Raw genomic sequence first — 25,224 nt, 5'->3', positions numbered from 1 at the left:
ACAGAGCATAGGGAGAGAAGTGGTCCTACGGATATGAGGGACTGCAACCGTGAATTTCTTTGTATGTGATTACTAGAAACTGATGGGCACCCAGTGGGATTTTTAAAAAGGGGCCCAGAGTGGCTGGCTGATGTGAGTCAGGATGCTCATGTAGATGAACCGCTGGTCTGATCCAACCAGACTGTCCTTAAGCTGTCGTAGCTACTTCACAGGGAAATGCTGCAAATTGGATAGGGCCAACTGTGACAGGCCCCTTCCGCACATGCAGAACAACGCACTTTCAATCCACTTTCATAATTGTTGAGTTTGCTATTCTGTACAGTAAAATCCAGCTGCAAAGTGGATTGAAAGTGAATTATTCTGCATGTGCGGAAGGGGCCGTACTGACAGCATCCCAGGGAAACAAAACTTTCTGTTCGAGGCACCCAGTGTCAGCCGGTCATTTTCCTCACCTGCTTTCTTCTCCCTTTCTTTTCTGGCCTGATCCAACACCACAAAAAGGATACTTTGCTCTTGGCTGAGTCAGGCTGTGCTCCAGGGGTCCGCAGCATGGCAGCCTTTCGCCAGTGGTGGGATCCAAAAATTCTAGTAACAGGTTCCCATGATGGTGGGATTCGAACAGTGGCGTAGCGCCAATGGGGCTGGGCGGGGCACAAGGGGGCGTGGCCGGGCATTCCGAGGGCGGGGCATTAATAATTTCTCTGTTACTGTAAAAAACTCTTACTGTAAAAAAAAAAGTTCCTAATTTCCAGCTGGTATCTTTCTGTCCATAATTTAGACTCATTATAGCAAGTCCTATCGTCTGCTGCCAACCAGAGGCGTTCCTCCCATTGGGCAAAGTGGGCAGTTGCCCAGGGCGCCACCTTGTGGGGGGGCGCCAAAAATGCAGGTGGGATTTTTTTGAATTTTCAGTGTTTTTTTCTGTTTTTGGCCTGCAGGGGGCGCGGTTTTTAGGCTAGCAGCACCGAAATTTCAGGGATTTTTCAGGAGACTCTCCTAATGATGTCACCCAGGTTTGGTGAGGTTTGGTTTACAGAGTCCAAAGTTATGGACTCCCATAGGGAGTGTCCCCATCCCCCATTGTTTCCAGTGGGAGCTAATAGGAGATGGGGCTACACCTTTGAGGGTCCATAACTTTGGACCCCCTGAACCAAACTTCACCAAACCTGGGTGGTATCATCAGTAGGGGCTCATGAAGATACTCTGAAATTTTGGTGCTGCTATGTTAATAATTGCACCCCTGACAGCAGGCACACCCTAAATTTCCACAGATTCTCCTTTTAAATCCCCCCTTCCTGCCAATGCTTGTTTTTTTTCTTTCTTTTATTCTTTCAATGCCTAATAAAGGTTGTTGTTGTTGTTGTTGTTGGGGGGGCATCAAACTCAGGTTTTGCCCAGGGCTCCAGTTTGCCTAGGTACGCCACTGCTGCCAACAGAAACAACGACTTCTCCTCTAATTGACTGCCTGTCAAATACTGAATACTTTCAAATACTTTATTTTGTTTCTAGAAAACAAAAGAAGGATACTTTCCTTAAACAAGGAACTTCACCATATTTCTAAAACATGTTTTTAAAACAGCCCAACAGGGAGAATGATCCCGTTTTCTACCTTCGCTAACCAGCCGCATGGGAAAAAACAGGATTTTATGATTTTTGGACCTAATGGAATTTCTAACGGAAAAGCAGACCCAATTAGTAACCCCCTCTCGGCACACACAAATAATTAGTAACCCACTCTCGGGAACTGGTGAGAACCTGCTGGATCCCACCTCTGCCTTCCGCCCCACAATGCCTGCTGCTGACACCGGAGCCCAGCAAGAGGTTGCAGAATGTGGGCTGGGTCAGGTGTGGCTTTTGCCCCAGCAAGGCTTCTGATTGGCCACTGGAAATTTAATTGGGTGTGCAGGTTTGTAAAAACGTTGCTTGGAGAGCAGCTGCCGCCAAGGACAAGGATCTTTATCGTGTGACTGAAGGGAGGCTGTGGCAGCAGTGAAAAAGGGGCAAACCCAGCTCAAAACTGAATCGGAAATCTAAGAGGCTGCGCATAATGCTATAAAAAGGAGTTAAGCTAAGGTGACCAGATGGTCACCTTCCTTAACTGGGACGGGTGGGCGGCCCCCCCGTGTGCGCACGCACACACTCGCGCAGCCGCAGAAGCGCACTGCCTTCTGGGGTGCTGCCGTTTCCCACCCTGTGACAGGGCAGGAAACGGCAGCGCCCCAGAAAGCTGTGCGCTCCTGCGGCCACGCGCGCATGCCTTTTGCGGCAGCGCTCCCCGGTCAGGAAACAGGGAAGCGCCCCAGAAGGCACTGCGACAGCGACAGCCTAATCGGGACAATGAAAGCCAGGCGGGACGTGGGACACATCGCGCAAAAGCGTGAGTGTCCCGTGAAAATCGGGACGGCTGGTCACCTTAAGTTAAGCAAACCATATCTTTCATCCTGAAGTGCGCTAAAAATCACATTGCAAACAAAAGCCATACAAGTCACCCACCGTGCAGTGCATTTTGTACCCATTGCAGTTCCTTTAAGTGAGAATGTAAGAAAGAGCCTGCTGGATCAGACCCGAGTCCATCTAGTCCAGCACTCTGCTACTTGCAGTGGTCCACCAGGTGCCTTTGGGAGCTCACGTGCAGGATGTGAAATCAATGGCCTGTTGCTGCTGCTGCTGCTGCCGAGCACCTGGTCTGCTAGTAACATAAGTTATGGCAGTGACACAATATACATAGCTTAATCCAGTACACACATAGACACAGGACAGAAGGAATTGCTGAGTCTAGAATGAGCACAGCTTTAGAAGAAGAAGAAGAGTTTGGATTTATATCCCCCCTTTCTCTCCTGCAGGAGACTCAAAGGGGCTTACAATCTCTTTGCCCTTCCCCCCTCAAAACAAACACCCTGTGAGGTGGGTGGGCCTGAGAGAGCTCCAAAGAACTGTGACTAGCCCAAGGTCACCCAGCTGGCGTGTGTGGGAGTGCACAGGCTAATCTGAATTCCCCAGAGAAGCCTCCACAGCTCAGGCGGCAGAACTGGGAATCAAACCCGGTTCCTCCATACATGAGCTCTTAACCTCCTACGCCACTGCTTTAAATTCCCTTTGAGCTGTCTCAAACAACACGCGCCTGATGTAAAACCTTGGAAGTTCTTTTTATTTTAGTATACATTTGGGAATGCAACCATGTGACCTCACACAGCTTACAACACCATTTTATCCTTCATCGAGTGTGTATGTACTAGTAGATTGTGGCCACTGAGGAAGCCTTCTGGGTCGAAATCCTCCCTTCCCTTTAGAGCCGTTTGAACGGGGTTTGTAGATATGGTTTATTACTTCCCCTTATTACCCTCCTCCCCTTTACGGTGCTTGTATTGCTGAAATGCATTATTTTTATGGGATTTTATTGTATGAGGTTGATGTTGTACGAAGGCCTGAACCCACGTGGGGAAGGGTGTCTTGTAAATCAGATCAAATAACAAATAAATAAATAAATATTTTGTGTTACTGGCTTAATCTGGGTTACTTACAGGAACTGTGATAGCTGTAAAGCAGACCACACAGTTTGAGGCTTGTAGAGCACAGAAGGCTGTTTTGTTTTTAATGTAGATTTTTTTAGTGCAGCGCTAGATTAAGGATATGTTTTGTTTAATTCCTTTTTATAGGGCAGCGGCAGCAGCCATTTTCACGGCTGGCTCCACCTCCCTACCATGCTGGGTCTGAATTTCAAAAAGCTGGGAAATCCCTGCTCCGCTGTCAGACTTTGAGTCTTCTCACGGTTCCGTTTCCACAGGTTTCTCAGTCTCCCCTGGACTGGTCTTCCCAATTTAGCCTGATGCAGCAGTGGCGTAGTGGCTAAGAGCAGTGGCTAAGAGCAGGCGCACTCTGATCTGGAGGAACTGGGTTTGATTCCCAGCTCTGCCGCCTGAGCTGTGGAGGCTTATCTGGGGAATTCAGATTAGCCTGTACACTCCCACACACACCAGCTGGGTGACCTTGGGCTAGTCACAGCTTCTTGGAGCTCTCTCAGCCCCACCCACCTCACAGGGTGTTTGTTGTGAGGGGGGAAGGGCAAGGAGATTGTAAGCCCCTTTGAGTCTCCTACAGGAGAGAAAGGGGGGATATAAATCCAAACTCTCTTCTTCTTTTTTTGACTCCAGGTGACAGAGCGGCCATTTTGTTCTCAGAGGGCCTCTGACTGTTCCCTCAGGCTGTGAATATCTGTCACCCCAAGGGCCTCAAAGGGGTGGCCGAACAGACCCCCTCATGTCACGGCTTCCTCTGGAGGCCCAAAACTGGGTGGTTTTGTCCCGTGCTGGTGTTGAAAGTGGAGCTGAGGCCTGACCAAATCTTGCAGCTTTTTATTTCTCTCTTTCTCTGTCGTGCAGGGGAACTCCTGTGGTGGCGGTGCAGAAGGAGATAACGTTCCCTGAGACGTCGGCCGTTTCTGCTGCGCATGGCCCCTCCTCGCCACACACGCCTTCACGTACAAAGGTCCGGCCTGTCCTTCGTCCACTGGCTTTGTTTTCCCCACGGATTTCCCCCCCCCCCCTGCTCTTTCATAGCCTCTTCCAGGCCTGGAAGGGCAGCCCAATCTTGGGGAAGTAGCTGAGGGTGGCCTGGTTTCCAGTGGTGGGATCCAAAAATTTTAGTAACAGGTTCCCATGGTGGTTGGGATTCAAACAGTGGCGTAGCGCCAATGGGGCTGGGCAGGGCACGACGGGGGCGTAGCCAGGCATTCCGGGGGCGGGGCATTAATAATTTCTCTGTTACTGTAAAAAACTCTTACTGTTAAAAAAAAGTTCCTAATTTCCAGCTGGTGTCTTTCTGTCCATAATTTAAACTCATTATAGCAAGTCCTATCGTCTCCTGCCAACAGAAACAACTACTTCTCCTCCAATTGACTGCCTGTCAAATACTTCATACTTTCAAATACTTTATTTTGTTTCTAGAAATCAAAAGAAGGAGACTTCCCTTAAACAAGGAACTTTACCCTATTTCTAAAACATGTTTTTAAAACAGCCCAACAGGGAGAATGATCCCGTTTTCTACCTTCGCTAACCAGCCACATAGGAACCAACAGGACTTTATGATTTTTGGACCTAATGGAATTTCTAACGGAAAAGCAGACCCAATTAGTAACCCACTCTCAGCACACACAAATCATTAGTAACCCACTCTTAGGAACTGGTGAGAACCTGCTGGATCCCACCTCTGCTGGTTTCCCCTGGCCACTGGCAGGGGACCGATTGCCAGACTGGGAGACTCCTGGGGACTTGGAGGCGGGGCCTGGGGAGGACAGGGACCTTTGTGGGGGTACAGGGTCACCACAGCGCCCATCCTCGGAAGCTGCCGTTTCCTCCAGAGGTCCACCATAGAAATCAAGGCAGGTGTACAACAGGTACTGTCACAAATATTACACCAATGCGAACTCCAACTCACTAAGTGAGTATCATTTCAATAATATCTTTCTATCCCAAATGATAATTTCAAAAAGTTCAAAAACAATTCCACAGGTAAGTAGACCGTCAAGCATGGCTATAAAACCTCTAGATTAGTTTTTTTAATTTTGGCGTAAGGGAAGGTTCTCTGGGTTTTTGTTAATTATATGAAAGTGAAAGGATGAGACAGTTTGATATATTGATGCTTGTATTTGTACATTTCAGATTGGCTTGACAAAGGACTGCCAAAATACAAACCTAATCTAGAGGTTTTATAGCCATACTTGACGGTCTACTTCCCTGTGGAATTGTTTTTGAACTTTTTGAAATTACCGTATATACTCGCGTATAAGCCGAGTTTTTCAGCCCTGTTTTAAGGCTGAAAAATGCCCCCTCGGCTTATACACGAGTCACTGCTTACCAGCCGGCTCTTCAAGCCTCTGCGGAGGCTGGGGGCTTGGCCGGGACGACCTCCCTGCGGCTGCACAAGCCGCTTGTTGCTGCCCTACTCGGAGGGTGAAGGGGAACCCCGGCTGGCTGGGCTTCCTCAAACCCCGGGAGGCAGAGGGAGCTCCTTATTTGGGCAGTGACTCCCCCTGATGTCATTGCCCAAATAAGGAGCTCCACCTCCCGGCTGGGTTTGAGGAAACGCAGCCTGCTGGGAGGCAGAGGGAAGAAGAAGAAGAAGAGGAAGAAGAGGAGGAGGAGGAGCAGGAGGAGTTTGGATGTATATCCCCCCTTTCTTTCCTGCAGGAGACTCAAAGGGGCTGACAATCTCTTTTCCCTTCCCCCCTCACAACAAACACCCTGTGAGGTGGGTGGGGCTGAGAGAGCTCCCAGAAGCTGTGACTAGCCCAAGGTCACCCAGCTGGCATGTGTGTGGGAGTGCCCAGGCTAATCTGAATTCCCCAGATAAGCCTCCACAGCTCAAGCGGCAGGGCTGGGAATCAAACCCGGTTCCTCCAGATTAGATACACAAGCTCTTAACCTCCTACGCCACTGCTGCTCCCGCGTATAAGCCGAAGGTGGGAGCTCCTTATTTGGGCAGTGACGCCCACCTTCGGCTTATACGCGAGTCAATACGTTTCCCCAGGTTTTGGTAGTAAAATTAACTAGGTGCTTCCCTGGCCTCCTTCTGCGAGTCGGCTTAAACACGCCTGCGTGTTTTTCATATGGTATCATTTGCTGGCTTTTTATTTAGGAAAAGTTTGATAGTTTGATTGAGAATGAAGTACTCCACCCCTTTAGTGTTAAGGTTAGATGCAGCATTAGTGTAATGTATTTTGGTGACGAAGTTTCCTGCAGGTGGACCCTGGCTCACTTTGTAGAATCTCTGGGGACGAGCCGTAACTCTGGGAAATTCCCAGGTTGGCATCCCTAAGGAGCAGGCCTCAAGGCCTTTCTGCTACCAGTGGTGCAGATGTATTTGCAGCATAAGAACATAAGAACATAAGAACAAGCCAGCTGGATCAGACCAGAGTCCATCTAGTCCAGCACTCTGCTACTCGCAGTGGCCCACCAGGGGCCTTTGGGAGCTCACTTGCAGGAGGTGAAAGCAAGGGCCTTCTGCTGCTGCTGCTCCTGAGCACCTGGTCTGCTAAGGCATTTGCAATCTCAGATCAAGGAGGATCAAGATTGGGAGCCAGAGATCGACTTCTCCTCCATAAATCTGGCCAAGCCCCTTTTAAAGCTATCCAGGTTAGTGGCCATCACCACCTCCTGTGGCAGCATATTCCAAACACCAATCATACGTTGCGTGAAGAAGTGTTTCCTTTTATGAGTCCTAATTCTTCCCCCCAGCATTTTCAATGGGTGCCCCCTGGTTCTAGTATTGTGAGAAAGAGAGAAAAATGTCTCTCTGTCAACCTTCTCTACCCCATGCATAATTGTATAGACTTCAATCCTATCCCCCCTCAGCCGTCTCCTCTCCAAACTAAAGAGTCCCAAACGCTGCAGCCTCTCCTCATAAGGAAGGTGCTGCAGTCCCTCAATCATCCTCGTTGCCTGAGACGGAGCACGGTTGGCATCAGATGCGAGCAGAGAAGAATGAGAAGGCGTAGTCCAGGTCTCTCCCCGCCCCCCATCCCACACCAGTTGTATTAATATGACATCAAATTTGAGGCAGTCACGTCATCTCAAAAAACTATTTATTTATCATTTTCATCCTTCCTTTGGGCAAAAGGGCTTACGTGGTTCTGCTTCTCTCTGTTGTATCCTCACAACGATCCTGTGAGGTAGCTTAGGCCGAAGGCGTGTGTTTGGCCCAAGATCACCCAGCGAGCTTCCGTGGCAGAGTTGAGTTTCGTACCTGAGTTCCGCAGATGCTAGCTTGACAGGGGTCCCCAAAGGTTTTTGAGCACGTGGGCATCTTTGTGGTGGGGGCAGCCACCAAACGTCTGCTGCAAAATCGCTGCCGTGCAAAGATGGAGCCCGCCACGAAAAATGGCTGCTTCACGTTCTCTTCAGTCACACTGTAAAGATCCTTGTGCTGTGGAGCAGCAGTGGCGTAGTGGTTAAGAGCAGGTGCACTCTCATCTGGAGGAACCGGGTTGGATTCCCGGCTCTGCCGCCTGAACTGTGGAGGCTTATCTGGGGAATTCAGATTAGCCTGTGCACTCCCACACACGCCAGCTGGGTGACCTTGGGCTAGTCACAGTTCTTTGGAGCTCTCTCAGCCCCACCTACCTCACAAGGTGTTTGTTGTGAGGGGGGAAGGGAAAGGAGTTTGTAAGCCCCTTTGAGTCTCCTTGCAGGAGAGAAAGGGGGGATATAAATCCAAACTCTTCTTCTTCTTACAGGAGAGAAAGAGGGGGGATATAAATCCAACTCTTCTTCTTCTTCTGTGGTGGCAGCTGCTGTCCAAGCAACGTTTTGAAAATTCTGCACGGCCAATGAAATCCTCCTTGGAGCAGCAGTGGAGTAGGAGGTTAAGAGCTCGTGTATCTAATCTGGAGGAACCGGGTTTGATTCCCAGCTCTGCCGCCTGAGCTGTGGAGGCTGATCTGGGGAATTCAGATTAGCCTGGGCACTCCCACACACGCCAGCTGGGTGACCTTGGGCTAGTCACAGTTCTTTGGAGCTCTCTCAGCCCCACCTACCTCACAAGGTGTTTGTTGTGAGGGGGGAAGGGCAAGGAGATTGTCAGCCCCTTTGAGGCTCCTTGCAGGAGAGAAAGGGGGGGATATAAATCCAACTCTTCTTCTTCTTCTGTGGTGGCAGCTGCTGTCCAAGCAACGTTTTAAAAATTCTGCACGGCCAATGAAATCTCCATGGGCCAGTCAGAAGCCTTGCTGGGCAAAAGCCTTACCTGGCCCCTCCCACTTGGGAGGAGCCAGGAAAGCTATCAGCCTCTGCCATGGTGCCCACTGGCTTCCTGTTGGGGACCGTTGTTCTGGCCGCTACAGCACAATGGCTCCTAAGAGGAATCTTCCCCCTTTTCGCTTTGTGGCAGCGCCAGGCGAAGGCAAGGAGGCCAGTCCAGAGGAGGGGGGGGGCTTCCTTGGGGCCGTTCCTTTCGAAATTAAATGCACCCTGTTGTGAGGAAATGTGCCAAGGACAGTTCATCAGACTAAATGCATTTAAACGAGTGGCTCTGGATTAGGAAGGAGCCCTCTATCAAAGGGTCACGTTACCTCTTTTCCCCGGCATCTCAACTTCATCACCTGTGGCTGAGTTTCAGTTGGAGAGGGCCAGGCTCGGCAGTCAACCCTGGATTCCCCTTCCGGAATTGGAGCCCCACTGCCCTTCTGCGCCGTCTCTGCAGCTGACACCAGAGAACCCCCAGAGTAATGCTGTTTTGCCAGCTGTTCTCCGTGCCGTTAGTGCTAAACAGTTGTAAAAATCAAGCGGAGAAATGGCTGCCCTGCTACCTGCCCTAAGCTTCTGGGGCAGGAGAGGTTAGGAACCTAACTGAGCGTAATTTTTGTTTTATTCCTGCAAAAGCCAACATGTGAAGAGCCGGAATAAATCAATCCAACAAGACACATTCGTGCAGAGTGGCGTAGTTCTACGTTAGGGCGGCAATCTGGGATTTTGGACCTTCCTTTGTGCTAAATCTGCAGCCGGAACGGGCCACTGGTCTCGGTGCCGGCTGCTTTCGGCAGAACTCTGAGCGAGGGATGCACTCATTCCCCGTTCTTATGAATCTTACCCAGGATTTAAAGGATGGCTTGATCCTCCAGCACTTAGAGCCACTTACAATCAGTCATCTCCAGCTGGCCCAACTTGGGCACAAGAGCTATCTAGAGTCGAAGCAGAAATAAACATTGCCCTGAAAGAGTACCAAATGGAAGTCATCAATGAGCCACTCATTGCCAACTTACCCGTGCCAACGGGAGATGAAAGGCGACCAAACGGCTCCATATTCATAGACTCCCAAGGATTGCTTAACCAAATAGGGACTGACTTCCACCAATCTTCTCCATCCAAGCAATCCAACATAACCCCCAGTCTGATACCAACTGCACTTGGAACCCAACTACCATGTTAAGAGCCGGAATAAATCAATCCAACAAGACACGTTTGTGCAGAGTGGCATAGTTCTACGTTAGGGTGGCAGTCTGGGATTTTGGACCTTCCTTTGTGCTAAATCCGCAGCCAGAACGGGCCAGCGGTCTCAGTGCCAGCTGCTTTCAGCAGAACTCTGAGCGAGAGACGCACTCGTTCCCCGTTCGTCCGCTGGGGAAAGAAACCTGTGATTTCATGAGGGCTGGAAGGAGGTGTTATTGCTCTTGATTGGGATCCAAATGCGTCTTCTCCTCTCCTTCAGCACAAGGAAAACAGAGGCGCTGTGTGAAATACAAGGCTTTTCGTGTGGGGATAATTTTACCTTGCATGTTCACTTCTGGTGCTTCTATTTTTATATCTGTAAAAGGGAGAGCCTCGGGTTCATGTTGCCAGCGATGAGCTCATTAAAGAGAGCCTCCCTCCCCCTTCTAGATTTCCTTTGACATTATTTTTTTTCATGAGCCGCCCAACTGGATCTGTTCCATCCACATAAAAACAGAGCAAGGAGTGGCATGGCCAATTGGCCATGCTGGCAGGGGCTGATGGGAATTGTAGTCCATGAACATCTGGAGAGCCGCAGGTTGCAGGCCCCTGTTCTAGGAGATCTTCCGGTCTCACCTGGAGGATAGCATCCTTACTCGAGGATCCCTGTGCACATAAGAACATAAGAACTAGCCTGCTGGATCAGACCAGAGCCCGTCTAATCCAGCACTCTGCTACTCGCAGTGGCCCACCAGGGGCCTTTGGGAGCTCACATGCAGGATGTGAAAGCAATGGCCTTCTGCGGCTGTTGCTCCTGATCACCTGGTTTGTTAAGGCATTTGCAATCTCAGATCAAAGAGAATCAAGATTGGGACCCATAAATCGACTTCTCCATAAATCTGTCCAAGCCCCTTCTAAAGCTATCCAGGTTAGTGGCCATCACCACCTCCTGTGGCAGCATATTCCAAACACCAATCACACGTTGCGTGCACAGATGGGGGGAGCGAGAGGGCAAGGGTCGGGGGGAGGGGCAGGTCAACTAGACTTTGTCAGTATGAGTCCATCCGTAGGAACATGGGCAAATGCATCCTGGCTTGTTTATTTCCCGATTTTCTTCCTTCCATCTATGTTGGATGCCTGTTTCAGTAGACAACGAGGTGGCTGCTTTTTCACCAGCTGCCCATCCTGCACCACTTCCATCTGAGCCGTAATAGCTCAGGGAATCACCCGGTTGGCATACCCGTGGGCACAGGGGCCAAACTGAAGTGAGTCTTGGGGACGCTTCTTTCTGTCCCACGTGGCACTCATGTACATCACCCTGTTGCAGCAGAAGCTGTCGGCGATGCTGAAGATCCTGCGTGACCCACAAAACGTCCAGTACCGAAAGATTCTAAGTCAGACCTACGGAGTCAACATGCCTCTTGTGAGTCGGCGGAAGATGGCTCCCGTAAGTGATCGGCTTATGTTTTCCTGCTTTATTAGTTGCGCTCTCGAGTCAGTAGTTGTGCTTCCCCGGAACTATTCAGACAGTTTTTCATTTCCTGTGGGTTCTTAGGTCAGGAGATCTAACCCTGATGGTCGCACCAGGAGATCAGCGCCTTGGCTTCACTTTGTCCTAGCAAAACCAATGGGGTCCCTACAGCTCCTTCAGACATACAGATCCCTTGTTTGATTTCTCCACGGTCGATTCCGCACAGCTAATGTTATAAAGTCTGGCCCCATATGTCCCAACTCGGCCCCTGCACTCAGCAGAGACCAATTTGCTGGTGGTCCCTGGCCCCTCCATGATGCGGCTGGCTTCCACCCGGGCCAGGGCTTTTACGGCCCTGGCCCCTGCCTGGTGGAATGCTCTCCCTCCAGATGTCCGGGCTCTGCAGGACCTTAAGGAGTTCCGCAGGGCCTGCAAGACTGAGCTGTTCCGCCGGGCTTTTGGGGAAGCCAGCCGCTGATGTGCGCACCCCCTCTAAACAGCGAGGCCCCTGCTGTCCCTCCTTTAGGGCAGTGGTGGCGAACCTTTGGCACTCCAGATGTTGTGGACTACAATTCCCATCAGCCCCTGCCAATTGGCCATGCTGGCAGGGGCTGATGGGCCAATATGTAGTCCAAACCATTCCTGGAGATGCCAAAAACTCGCCTCCTGCAAGCTTTAGGGGAATTTTAAGTTACAAGACGCCATCTGTATTTTTATCTGTATTTTATTGTATTTATAATGAAAAGGTTATAATTTGAGCGCTGCTTTTAAATTTAAGGACCAGTACTGTAGGTACGGAATTATTATGGTTTATTGTTTATATTTCTGTTGTGAACCGCCCTGAGCCCTCCGGGGGAGGGCGGTATATAAGCCTAATAAATAAAATAAATAAATAAATAAAATAAAGCAGGGGTGTCCAACTCTGGTGCCCCAAATGTTCATGGACTACGATTCCCATCAGCCCCTGCCAGCATGAACATCTGGGGCACCAGAGTTGGACACCCCTGTTATAAAGGAACCCATTTCCCTTTTTCCCATTCACCTGCATGCCATGCAGGCAGCGATTGGAGCCCACGGAAACAAGCTGGGTTAATTTCGCACCGAGACAAATCTCTCTTTTTTTAATGTCCTGCAATACGTGGCATATTTATTTTATTTATTTGTTTATTAAACTTATAGGCCACCTCATCCCCGAAGGGCTTGAGGCGGCTCCCAGTATGGCTGTTCTCCAAGACAGCAAATCAAAACAACATAAAACTTAAACCCATTAAAACTTAAGCAGCAGTTACTAACAACAAATATAGATTAAAACAACAGAAGTTGTTTGAAACAGAAGTTGCGTAGCTGCGCAGGCGTACAGAAACGAACCCCAAGCCATTGCCAATCATCCCACCATACGATCGGCTGCACCTGTGCAATGGGAAACACGCAACGTTTTAAACGAAAAAGGGGCATCCCTGCAACGGCTGGGCAACGGCAGGCAGATTCTCCCGGATTGTGGACGGCACAGCAGAAGGGACGGAAATGAAGCAACTCCCGCTTGGCTGTTCGCACAGGAGCGGCTCCAACCCGGGATTGTGGAAAAGGATTGCTGGTTTAGCGATTTTTGAAAATCCCGGGTTGAGGAAAATAACAGGGCGGACTCAGTTTGGGGATGGGACCTGTGTGAAGTGCCCCCGCCCCCCCCCCAACGGTTGGTATAGCATCCTACACCTGTTCTATTTACCCTGTGCAGATTCCACCCATGTTTGGTGGAAAGTTCTGTCTATGGCAGTGATGGCGAACCTATGGCACGGGTGCCAGAGGTGGCACTCAGAGCCCTCTCTGTGGGCACGCACAGAGTTCATCATGTGGGAGGGAAATCGGCCACCCCCCTACATCTAGGCTTGCCTGGGCCGCTGGGCTCGATTATTGGCATTAAACCTAAGACCTAGTTTTGGGGAAGCAGTGTAGGTAACCCTGTTAAGCACTGTTAAACCCCACTGATTTTCATGCAAAGAACTAAAGCACAATCCTTCACCTGGGAATAAGCTCAGTTGCTGGCAATGGGGCTTGCTTCTGAGTAAACCCTCCTAGGGTCGTGATTCACCCGTTGGAAGAGTTGCACGGTTGCTTCAAAGCAAAGCCAACAACTACCACCAAGCTTACTCCCGAGTAACGCATGCCTCAGAGCCAACCATTTTTCCAAAACTAAAACCTCAGTATTCAGGTTAAATTGCCGTGTTGGCACTTTGCGATAAATAAGTGGGTTTTGGGTTGCAGTTTGGGCACTCGGTCTCAAAAAGGTTTGCCATCACTGGTCTATGGTGTTTTATCCGCAACAACTTATTTGCAGGTGCAACTTACTATTTAGTTTTGCAAGCACTTGAAAGTATGAAGCAACCTGGTTTTTTCGGTTTCAGTGAAGTCTCTGCGATTTACCTGTCTTTGATTATATGTGTACCATAGGAGGCAAGTCATAGAACAGTCACCAAGATTGGATCTTGGGAATGGTTTCAGATAATGCATTTTTGGGTGGCTTATTTTATTTTGCACCAGGATACATAGGTACGGGGCCCCATGCAGCCCGGATTGAAATCAAAATATGCAAATCAGCGCTGTTTATCTTTTTAAAAGGCAAATTATGTTAACTGAAAGCAACTTGAACATACAACTTAGCAGCGTTTGCAAAAAAATTATCTGCAAATTATATTAATTACGGGCAGTTATAATATACAGGTTAGCAGTGTTTGGGAAAATGTGAAATTACGTTAACTACAGGCACCCGAGATATACAAATTAACAGTGTTAATTAAAATTGCATGCAAATTATGCTAATTGCAAGCAATTAAAACGTGCGGATTAGCCGCGGTTGTGAAAACGTGAAAATACGTTAATTACATGTGGTTAAAATATGCAGATTAGCCGTGTTAATTAAAATGGCATGCAAATTATGTTAATTGTGTGCATCTTAGAGATGCAAAAGAGCTGTAGCCCTGGAAGAGGCTCCCTGCCGTAGATTTCTGGCGCGGCCTGATGTGTCGGCCACGGTGGTCATAGAACACGCACTAAGCAAACGATCCGATGCAGTCGCCACAAAGATAACTCTAAATAATTGCGTGACCTGAGAGAAGGTTTCTGCTGTTCTCATCTTCATAAGAATGCGGCGCAGAATTATACCGGCACTTCGGCCCCCATAAATAAATATATAATGCCATGTAAACTTAGAACCTCTTTATTTATTCATGGGGGAGAATTTAGTGCCCTGGTGGTCGCAAGCTTTTATGAGTCGCTGTCTTCCGTTTGCCTGTTCAACTAAGTTACTCCAATTGCTTCTTTCTCCTCTTCCATCCTCTGTATGTGTGTGTGTGTGTGTGCAGGATGTGAGAGAGAGTGAGAGAGAGAGAGAGAGAGAGAGAGAATATATGCACACTCCAGATTGTGTGTGTCTGAATTAATTCACGGGAAGTGCATATACGTTTTGGAAATGATTCCAGGAAACCCAGCTTATTTCTGTTCCAAGTGCGCCGCAAAACAGACAGGAGATGCTTAAGGGCTGAGAAAACCCCGCGTGACAAAGAAAATGATGGTTTTTGGCACCAGTAGCGGAATTAGATTTAAACAAATTGACGTTCCAGTGCAGTAATTCGGAATGCGTTTGCTGCATTTATAAAAACATTATGAAAGACAATGGAGAATTAATAAACTGCCCCCTCCAAATAAGAGGTGGAGTTAAGTTAACAGATGAGTATGTTCAGACTCCTCTCAACCTAGAAATGGGATTGTGAAGGTCACCCCAATCCTGAATGACAAACAGAGGGCTTTCGGTTGGTAAACAAATTAATCTTTGGAAAGGTCACCATTTGTTTTACATTTTGCATCCAGTCCCTGTCATCTGGAATCCAAGATTGACTGTCATTCCGCAAGGCGGCCAGCAGACGAAGCCGCTTCCGTCCAAATCAGCATTCTCGGATGGAACTCGGCGCCTGATTGGGATGCTATGGGTTGCTGGCTTACAGCTGTCGGCCGGCGAGAACGGAGGCCCGGCCCAGAATCCCAATAAGTAAGGCCAGCCGATTCCTCCCGGTGGAAGTTGGCCCCTTGCCCACCCCAGCAATTATCTTGCCTCCTTCCTTCTGTGCCACTTCTGTTCTGTTTCCTGATGAGCCAATGTGGTGTTGACTGGTGTCATACATCTCTTTCTGCCCACACCTGCTACGGCAGAGTTTTGACACAGGTAGATAGTAAGGAGGGGTCGTTTGCTGTTAGAGACTTTAAAGGAAGGGGAAAACCAAAATAGATTGGTATGAAACAAGCGTGGAGGACAGCGGGCAGAACAAAAACTGTTTGAGCTTTGCTGTAGGAGGTCATGCATTAACAAGACCGTTTTGGAAGGTTTACACTGAAACTATTGTAGCCTTGTGGTTCAGGAAATAAGAATCTTAGGCCCATAACTTATTGCTGAGCCAACTCAGTTGCCCCCGGCTGCAATAATATTGGCTTATCCTAAGGTCGATTCCCCACTCACGATTCCCCACTCACGATTAAATGCATGCTTGGCCAAATGCTGGCAGGGGCTGATGGGATTTGTAGTCCATCAACCTCTGGAGAGCCGCAGGTTGCAGACCCCTGAAACAAGACAGACAGGTACAGAAAATATAAATAAGAATAAGTACATTTGTCCTCAAGGCTCCCAATGTCATCTGCCACGTATATTAAATTCGGAAAAGTATATTTCTTGGTCTTTAAGTAAAGTTATATTGTATTACTGATCAACCGACGGACATCACACTTTTCTCTGTAAAAGTCCATTAACCTTCACAGCCACTAGCCATCTGCTCATTTCCCCCCTCTTTTCCAAATCCAAATCCAAATCTAAAACCTTTATTAGGCATAAAACCAGTGCCAAGAATTTCAAATACAATAAAAAGATCATTATTGCTCAACTTGCAGTACACAGAGCAAAAACATAGCAACAGCTTCAGAGATTTCAACACTAGAGCTATTTAGAAGCTTAGCCATTTTTATTTTATCAGAAAGGAGCATAAATCCTGTTGGTAACACAGTTCTCAAATCGGTTCTGATGTTGTTGTACTTTGAACAATGAAGCAGAATATGAGAAAGTGTATCAGTTGTAACCCTCTTTTCCTATCTATGTAGTCTATCACAGATTTCCAATTCTCCAAAAACCAGTGGTGTACCGGGCCTAAATGGCTCCCGGGGGCATGGCCGCTCCCCCCCACCTGGCTCCCCGCGCCCCACTTATGGGAGCCAGCAGGGAGGCTGGGGAAGGGTGGAGCTCAGAGAGGCGCTGTGGGAGGGCAGGAGCTGGCCTGCAGGGAGGCTGGGAGGTGGGCGGGGCTCGGCGACAGGTGACTTGGGTGCACGCTATTTCATCACACTGGGGGCACCGGGTGCCCCCCCACGTGAGGAAACGGCATACGCCCAGGGACGTGGGATACCCCATGTCCCTATTAGCGGTACGCCACTGTCAAGAACTTTTTCAGATTCTTTAAGCAATGAAGTGATCTTCGCCCTCTCTGCTAATGTTCGAGCCTGCAGCCATCCCTGTAGGAATAGCTGGAGTTTTCCGTTTTTTGCACATGCGTTATTTTTGCTCCTGCTGTGATGGAGAAACATAAGGGCCCATGTTGTCTTTCCAAAGTTTCATGCTTTAGTCCCAACAAAAAATGCCACTGGTCTCAATTGTGCATTCATCTTTAAAATTCTTTGGACCGCTGAATGTATTATTCTCCAAAATTATCTAGCCCAGTGATGGTGAACCTTTTCGAGACCGAGTGCCCAAACTGCAACCCAAAACCCACTGATTTATTGCAAAGTGCCAACACGGCAATTTAACCTGAATACTGAGGTTTTAGTTTAGAAAAAACAGTTGGCTTTGTGGCATGCGTTACTCGGGAGTAAGCTTGGTGGTAGTTGTTGGCTTTGCTTTGAAGCAACCGTGCAACTCTTCGAACAGGTGAATCACGACCCTAGGAGGGTTTACTCTGAAGCAAGCCCCATTGCCAGCAACCGAGCTTACTTCCAGATAAAGGATCGTGCTTTAGTTCTTTGCATGAAAATCAGTGGGGTTTAACAGCGCTTAACAGGGTTACCTATTCTGCTTCCCCAAAACTAAGTCTTAGGTTTAATGCTAATAATCGAGCCCAGCGGCCCAGGCCAGCCTAGATGGGGGAGGGGCGATTTCCCCCCCACATGATGAACTCTGTGCGTGCCCACAGAGAGAGCTCTGAGTGCCACCTCTGGCACCCGTGCCATAGGTTCGCCATCACTGATCTAGCCTTATCTCAAGTCTGCCATAAGTGATGGAATGTAACCTGTGGGTTGGATCTTGACTAGTTGGGTAATTTCTCTCCTTATCCCCACACTGCCACCCTGTTCCAGGGGGCAGGGAGGTCCCTGTGCCCAATGAACGGCATTCAGTGGAGATCAGTGGACTGTGCTGGGAAAGGGGAGGTAGGAACATTTAGATGAAACCCCACGATTCATTGATCTCAGCTAAGGCTGTGGACATATTGAGAGACCTTTCATACATTCTGACTGAAGCACAAAGCCAAAGCATTTTCAGTGGAAGTATCAAAGCTGAAGTTGTTTTTCTTTTCAACAAAAGTCACCCAGTAGTAGAATTCAGACTTTTTATCACAGATGAAAAGTATTTTTCTTTCTTTCTTTCTTTCTTTCTTTCTTTCTTTCTTTCTTTCTTTCTTTCTTTCTTTCTTTCTTTCTTTCTTTCTTTCTTTCTTTCTTTCTTTCTTTCTTGGCATGCACTATGCACTATGTATTTTCCAAGTGCTCATAATTTTGCGGCATCATTTCCACGGGCCACTGCTAAAATGAAATCATTATCCCAACTAATTTATCAGTGTCACTAAAGAGGAGCATCTCAAACAGCCATAAATCGGGAGCCAAATCTTCTGCTCATGCTTCCTGCTTGTCGATCAGCTGCTCAGCTGTGAAAGCCGGTCTGCTAGACAGCGACTGGCAATCTCCTACAGCCCGCCTCTCTCTCTCTCTCTCTCTCTTCTCTCTTCTCTCTCTCTTCTCTCTCTCTCTTCTCTCTCTTCTCTCTCTCTTCTCTCTCTCTTCTCTCTCTTCTCTCTCTCCTCTCTCTCTCTCTTCTCTCTCTCTTCTCTCTCTCTCTTCTCTCTTCTCTCTCTCTCTCTTCTCTCTTCTCTCTCCTCTCTCTCTCTTCTCTCTCTCTCTCTCTTCTCTCTCTCTCTTCTCTCTTCTCTCTTCTCTCTCTCTCTTCTCTCTCTCTCTTCTCTCTCTCTTCTCTCTCTTCTCTCTCTCTTCTCTCTCTCTTCTCTCTCTCTCTCTCGTCTCTCTCTTCTCTCTCTTCTCTCTCTTCTCTCTCTCTTCTCTCTCTCTTCTCTCTCTCTCTTCTCTCTCTCGTCTCTCTCTCTTCTCTCTCTCTCTCTCTTCTCTCTCCTCTCTTCTCTCTCTTCTCTCTCTCTCTCTCTCTCTCTCTCTCAAGATGCTGTCGTTGGCCTTTTGCCCTCTTATCAAATGGTTTTGCCTCGGTACCATTTTGTTAACAGCAAAAGGCAACTATGCACTGAACGGAAAATCCACATTTCTCACAGTGGGGAAAAAGCTCTTTCTTTAAATTACAGCATAGGAAAAATAACCATTTTTATTCACCTGAGAAACGCGCTTCAGAAAGGCTAATAGACTGGTTTTGTTTCCTGCATCTGCTTAATTGTACACAGAATTACTTGGGATAAGGGGGCGGGGGGGGGGAGGGATAATGTTCCAGGATTATGACACAGAACAAATCTTTGCCGATTGAAAAGTTTAGCCCTAATCTGTGAAAATCACCCACTCATGTTGGAATTTGGCAGACCCTTGGATTTTTCCCAGGAAGGATCTGGCGAGACCGGGGCCAGATCCTGTGCAAGGGACCATTTCTGGCTCCTCTACTAGGCTGACCAGTGCCGAAGGAAAGCTGCTGACAGCACGTGGAGGGGCTGGTGAAGAGTGCCTTCAAGCTGCAGCCAAGTTATGGTGACCCTTCGTGGAGTTTTCTAGGCAAGAGACGTTCAGAGATGGTTGGCCATTGCCTCCCTCTGAATAGCAACTCTGGAATTCCTCAGTGGCCCCTCAACTCTGGAATTCCTCAGTGGCCCCTCAACTCTGGAATTCCTCAGGGGCCTCTCAACTCTGGAAATTCCTCAGTGGCCCCTCAATTCTGGAATTCCTCAGGGGCCCCTCAACTCTGGAATTCCTCAGGGGCCCCTCAACTCTGGAATTCCTCAGTGGCCCCTCAACTCTGGAATTCCTCAGGGGCCTCTCAACTCTGGAAATTCCTCAGTGGCCCCTCAATTCTGGAAATTCCTCAGGGGCCCCTCAACTCTGGGATTCCTCAGGGGCCCCTCTGGAATTCCTCAGGGGCCTCTCAACTCTGGAAATTCCTCAGTGGCCCCTCAACTCTGGGATTCCTCAGTGGCCCCTCAACTCTGGGATTCCTCAGTGGCCCCTCAACTCTGGGATTCCTCAGGGGCCCCTCAACTCTGGGATTCCTCAGGGGCCTCTCCAGAGCCGACCATCTTCGGCTTCCAGGATTTGACGAGATCTGGCCAACCTGGACCATCCAAGTCAGGGCAAGAGACAAGCAGAAGGTTTCCGTGGCCTGCCTCTACATAGCGACTCTGGACTTTCTCGGTAGTCTCCTACCCAAGTGCTAACCTGGGCCAACACACCTTAGCTTCTGACATCGGAGGAGATCTGTCCGGTCAGGTGCATCCATTCCTGGGATCGCAAGTGTTATGCTGAACTAAATCCTTTCAAAGGTGCGGTCAGACAGATGGGGCATGATCGGCGTATGGCTGGAAATGTATCTCGACGTATCCCTTCAGTTCAAGTGCTTACTCGTGACCAACAGAAATTGGACGCTTGCTTGGTTATTTATGGAACAGCGGAACTCAGACTATGTTGTTTCTCTGCCTTAGAAATCCAGAAGAAGATGCTTGGATGAGACCCACTTGTGCCTTCAAGCAGCAGTGGCGTATTATTATTATTATTATTATTATTATTTATTAGATTTAATATACCGCCCTATCCCAACAGGAGGTTGGGATAGGAGGAGGTTAGGAGGTTAAGAGGCGTAGGAGGTTAAGAGCTCGTGTATCTAATCTGGAGGAGCCGGGTTTGATTCCCAGCTCTGCCACTTGAGTTGTGGAGGTTTATCTGGGGCATTCAGATTAGCCTGTACACTCCCACACACACCAGCTGGGTGACCTTGGGCTAGTCACAGCTCTTTGGAACTCTCTCAGCCCCACCCACCTCACAGGGTGTTTGTTGTGAGGGGGGAAGGGCAAGGAGATTGTCAGCCCCTTTGAGTCTCCTGCAGGAGAGAAAGGGGGGATATAAATCCAAACTCTTCTTCTTCTTTTATGTATTGCTACATTCTAAAGTGGATTCCTGCATTCTTTGTGCCTCAGAAGAAACCTGCCAGGGACTGGTCAGCAGGAGCTTTCGTGGAAGCTAAAGGGCCCCTTCCGCACGCGCAAAATAATGCGTTTTCAAACCACTTTCACAACTGTTTGCAAGTGGATTTTGCCATTCCGCACAGCTTCAAAGAGCACTGAAAGCAGTTTGAAAGTGCATTATTCTGCGTGTGCGGAATGAGCCCTTGAGAGCTTTACAACAGCTTTACTATTCCTGGCTGTGCTAAGTCTGGAAAGGTGGGACCGGCACAGTCCTCTGGCCTTTCAGATTTGCTCCTAATTCTCTGACTCAGAAGGACAAATGGCACCACATGACACCTATGCTGTGATCTATTCTCCAAATTAAAGGGCTACTTTCTGAACTGCCCAGATCTTGACGGCCCCAGGCTAGCCTGTCCTTGTCAGATCTCAGAAGCTAAGCAGGGTTGATCCTGGTTAGCACTTGAATGCAGTGGTGTATCCGCCTAGGGACGGGGGGGTACCCTCTATCCCCAGGCACCACTAATCTGGTCACGTGGTGGTGCAAAATCGTCCCCCCACATGACCAGGAAGACGGCAAGGCAACAGGAAGTCCTGCTGCCTCGTCCTCTTCATCATCGACATGGGTAGGGCCAAGGAAGCCCAAGGACACAGCCCCCCCCCCCAAGCCTTGCCCCCCCCGGCTCCCAGCCGGTAGCCAGCAGTCTCTACTGCCCTCCCCTCTGAGGAGAGCAGAAGCAACTGCAAGGCTCTGTCCTCGTCTCCTTTGCTTTTATAAGCACAGGGGTGGGGCTTGGGGAAGCCCTGCCCCCATGCTGATAAAAGCAAAGGAGATGAGGTCGGAGCTTTGCAGTTGCATCTGGTCTCCCCAGAGGGGAGGGCAGAAGGGACTGCTGGTTGCTAGCTGGGGGGGGGGGGTGAGGCCTGGGAAGCGGAGCTCGGGGGTGGCCCCCCAAGCCCCGCCCCCAGGCGTAGCAGGGGTGCCCAGAGAATGGCTATCTCCGGGCGCCATTTTCCTCCCATATGCCTCTGCTTGAATGGGGGAAGTGTAGGTTTGCTCTGCACAGGCAGGCACTGGCAAACCACCTCTGTCTGTCTCTTCTGTCTCTTCATGTATCTAATCTGGAGGAACCGGGTTTGATTCCCAGCTCTGCCGCCTGAGCTGTGGAGGCTTATCTGGGGCATTGAGATTAGCCTGTGCACTCCCACACACGCCAGCTGGGTGACCTTGGGCTAGTCACAGCGTCTCGGAGCTCTCTCAGCCCCACCTACCTCACAGGGTGTTTGTTGTGAGGGGGGAAGGGCAAGGAGATTGTAAGCCCCTTTGAGTCTCCTGCAGGAGAGAAAGGGGGGATATAAATCCAACCTCCTCCGCCTCCTCCTCCTCCCTCCCTCCTCCCTCCCTCCCTCTTCTTCTTCTTCTTCTTCTTCTTCTTCTTCTTCTTCTTCTTCTTCTTCTTCTTCTTCTTCTTCTTCTTCTTCTTCTCTCAAAGGCACTGCCTCAACTCAGCTGCAGTTTGACAGCGTTTCCCACCCCCGCTTTCTGGAATTGGTTATTGTGGTGTGAAGCACGAAGGTGGGAAGGACAGCTCAGGTGCTGCCTGTCCCCTCCCTCGTCACTTCTCGCACGTCACTCTCGGCCCCTTTCTTCCTGACAGCGTTTGGCTCAGCCCGTGGCTTTGCTGCTGATGAAAGGCATTTCAGTTGTGGAGATAATTGCTGGGCCTTTGATGGCCAAGATCAGCACCACCTCTGTGGGTTTTTTTCCCTAGTTCGTGCTGAAGTAGAGGTGTAAATTGGCAGCAGAGGCCTGGGGTTTGCAGCCCACGGATAAGAACATAAGAACAAGCCTGCTGGATCAGACCAGAGTCCATCTAGTCCAGCTCTCTGCTACTCGCAGTGGCCCACCAGGTGCCATTGGGAGCTCACAGGCAGGAGGTGAAAGCAATGGCCTTCTGCTGCTGCTGCTCCTGAGCACCTGGTCTGCTAAGGCATTTGCAATCTGAGATCAAAGAGGATCAAGATTGGTAGCCATAGATTGACTTCTCCATAAATCTGTCCAAGCCCCTTTTAAAGCTATCCAGGTTAGTGGCCATCACCACCTCCTGTGGCAGCATATTCCAAACACCAATCACACATTGCGTGAAGAAGTGTTTCCTTTTATTAGTCCTAATTCTTCCCCCCAGCATTTTCAATGAATGCCCCCTGGTTCTAGTATTGTGAGAAAGAGAGAAAAACTTCTCTCTCTCAACATTTTCTACCCCATGCATAATTTTATAGACTTCAATCATATCCCCCCTCAGACGTCTCCTCTCTTCCTCTATTCCATGTTGCAACATGGAATAGGCGAAATCATCTGACCAGAGCACACAGTTTAAAGCGGAGTCACTCTGGTAAGATGAGAAGGTCTATCGTCTTCTTGCACTAACTGCAGCCTCCTACCACTCTTGGAAAAGAATACTCTCCACACAAGATGTTCTTTCCACAGGAAGGTTTTGCTTTAGCAGTTGCAAGGTTACACAAGTCTATGCTATACAAGACTATAAGACTATACAGAACTCTTCAGCTAGAACGAAGTTCAACAGACACAGAACTCAACTCTCTCAACTCAGATTCCATCTCAGTCTCTCTGAACTTAGCATATACAACACATACATCCAACAAGGATACTTTTCCCCGCCCCGACAACAGCCTCTCATTGGTCTAGAGCCGTGGTGGCGAACCTTTGGCACTCCAGATGTTAAGGACTACAATTCCCATCAGCCCCTGCCAGCATGGCCAATTGGCCATGATGGCATGATTGGCCGATTGGCCATGATGGCAGGGGCTGATGGGAATTGTAGTCCATAACATCTGGAGTGCCAAAGGTTCGCCACCGCTGGTCTAGAGTTACAGTTGAATTCACCAATCATGTTAAAGGTTAACTGCTGCTACTTCTTGCCCCTAGACTGACTGTCCCCGTCCTTTGGGGTGGCAAACTTCTGCTAACTTAGAAGATGACCTTTTAGTGAACCTTTCTCTCTTTTTTATTAATATATCATGACATAAGTCCTGTGCCCTGACCTAGTCGGATTCACTGAACTACCGCCTTAGATACCTGAGCTGGCAGACCTCTTAGTGGCTCTGCCTTCCTTCCATTTGGGGATTTCGTGCTCTGTGTTGCCCTTTACCGAGGGGGATGCACAGAAAGGTCAGTCTCAGATGCTGCTCCGCCTTCATTTCATTAGGCTTGTTCTTTGGTTGGTCCATTAGGGTGGACATCGGTCACTGGAGTTCCGCAGCACCTTGAAGAACAGACAAAAATACTGGTCCAACTGTCAAAACAATGGACTGCAACTGAGAATTATCTTTGTGCATTTAGATTTGAGTCCAGGAGCGTCTCAAAAGACCGGCAAGATTTTCGGAGGATGACCTTTCGAGAGGCAACGCTCCCTTTCTCAACCTGATGAAGTAAGCATTGACTCTTGGAAGCTCACCCTCCGAAAATCTCGCTGGTCTCTTGGGACGCTCCCAGAATCAAGTCTCGCTGTCCTACTGCAGACCAGCCCGGCTACCCTCTGAAACCATTTCCGCTCCGTGACCATTTCTGGTGCGCCGTCCCTCCGCTTGCGGTGTCATCGCTGCAACGAATCCCCTCTTGGTGAAAGCCCCCAGGTTTTTTTTTTACCGTTTTCATATTTATTTGATTATTTATCGCATAGGTGACATTGCAAGATGTTGATTGGATTTTAATTAACTCTTCTTTTTAAATTATAGAAGCCGCTGACAAACGACAGGCGGGCAACGTGATCACGAAGCAGTAAAACCTGGAACTCGTACTGTTTTCTTTATTAAGCCGTAATGAAATTATCCTGAGCAGAAAGGGTGTTTATGATTTAGCCGTGCGTGAGCCGGGAGCTCTATGCTGCAGCAGCCCGAAAGTGTCGGCTGATGACGGAGGCGTTTCCTCTGCTCTCTCCTCAGGTGCCCTCTCAGAAAGTAGCCAGGGGTGTCACGATGAGCAACCTCTCAGTGGCTCCGCCTTCCTTCCATTTGGGCAGTTCGTGCTCTGTGTTGCCCCTGACCAGGAGGGATGCCCAGAAAGGTCAGTCTCAGATGCTGCTCCGTCTTCATTTCATTAGGCTTGTTCTTTGCTTGATACATGAGGGTGGACATCGGTCACTGGAGTTCTGTAGCATTGGTCACTGGAGTTCTGTAGACAACATTTAAAGGGTTTAAGAGTGCCCTGGCTAGCTTGATCTTATCACAACGTGGAAACAACTTGGAAGTCCAGGGTAGCTGTGCAGAGACAGGCCCTGGTGTTGTAGCTGCCTTCTTTGCAGCCTCTTCAGGGATATGAGCCCTTGCGGACCTCCGTTCTTGTTTCTGTCTGTAAGGGGTTGTTACTCCAGTCATCAATCGGGACTCA

General features: G+C 49.1%; 1 protein-coding gene across 5 annotated transcripts in view; it reads left to right on the top strand.

Moving 5' to 3' along the window:
* Nucleotides 1-25,224, top strand: part of LOC125424758 (IQ domain-containing protein H-like) — a 72,431-nt gene that overhangs the window by 7,198 nt on the left and 40,009 nt on the right. Inside the window, exons 1-4 of one of the 5 annotated variants that reach the window (XM_048482201.1) lie at nucleotides 855-889; nucleotides 4,380-4,485; nucleotides 11,251-11,367; nucleotides 24,780-24,900. In XM_048482201.1, the coding sequence (XP_048338158.1) occupies nucleotides 11,263-11,367; nucleotides 24,780-24,900 (226 nt within the window). In that variant the 5' untranslated portion in view covers nucleotides 855-889; nucleotides 4,380-4,485; nucleotides 11,251-11,262. Of the gene's footprint in view, nucleotides 1-854; nucleotides 890-4,379; nucleotides 4,677-11,247; nucleotides 11,368-24,779; nucleotides 24,901-25,224 lie in introns of those variants that run through there. The other 4 variants (XM_048482200.1, XM_048482198.1, XM_048482199.1 and 1 more) reach the window with 4 other exon arrangements.

This window comes from Sphaerodactylus townsendi, linkage group LG17 (genome assembly GCF_021028975.2).
Source record: "Sphaerodactylus townsendi isolate TG3544 linkage group LG17, MPM_Stown_v2.3, whole genome shotgun sequence".
In the NCBI taxonomy this organism is placed as follows: domain Eukaryota; kingdom Metazoa; phylum Chordata; class Lepidosauria; order Squamata; family Sphaerodactylidae; genus Sphaerodactylus; species Sphaerodactylus townsendi.
This window is presented reverse-complemented; position numbering and strand designations above follow the sequence as displayed.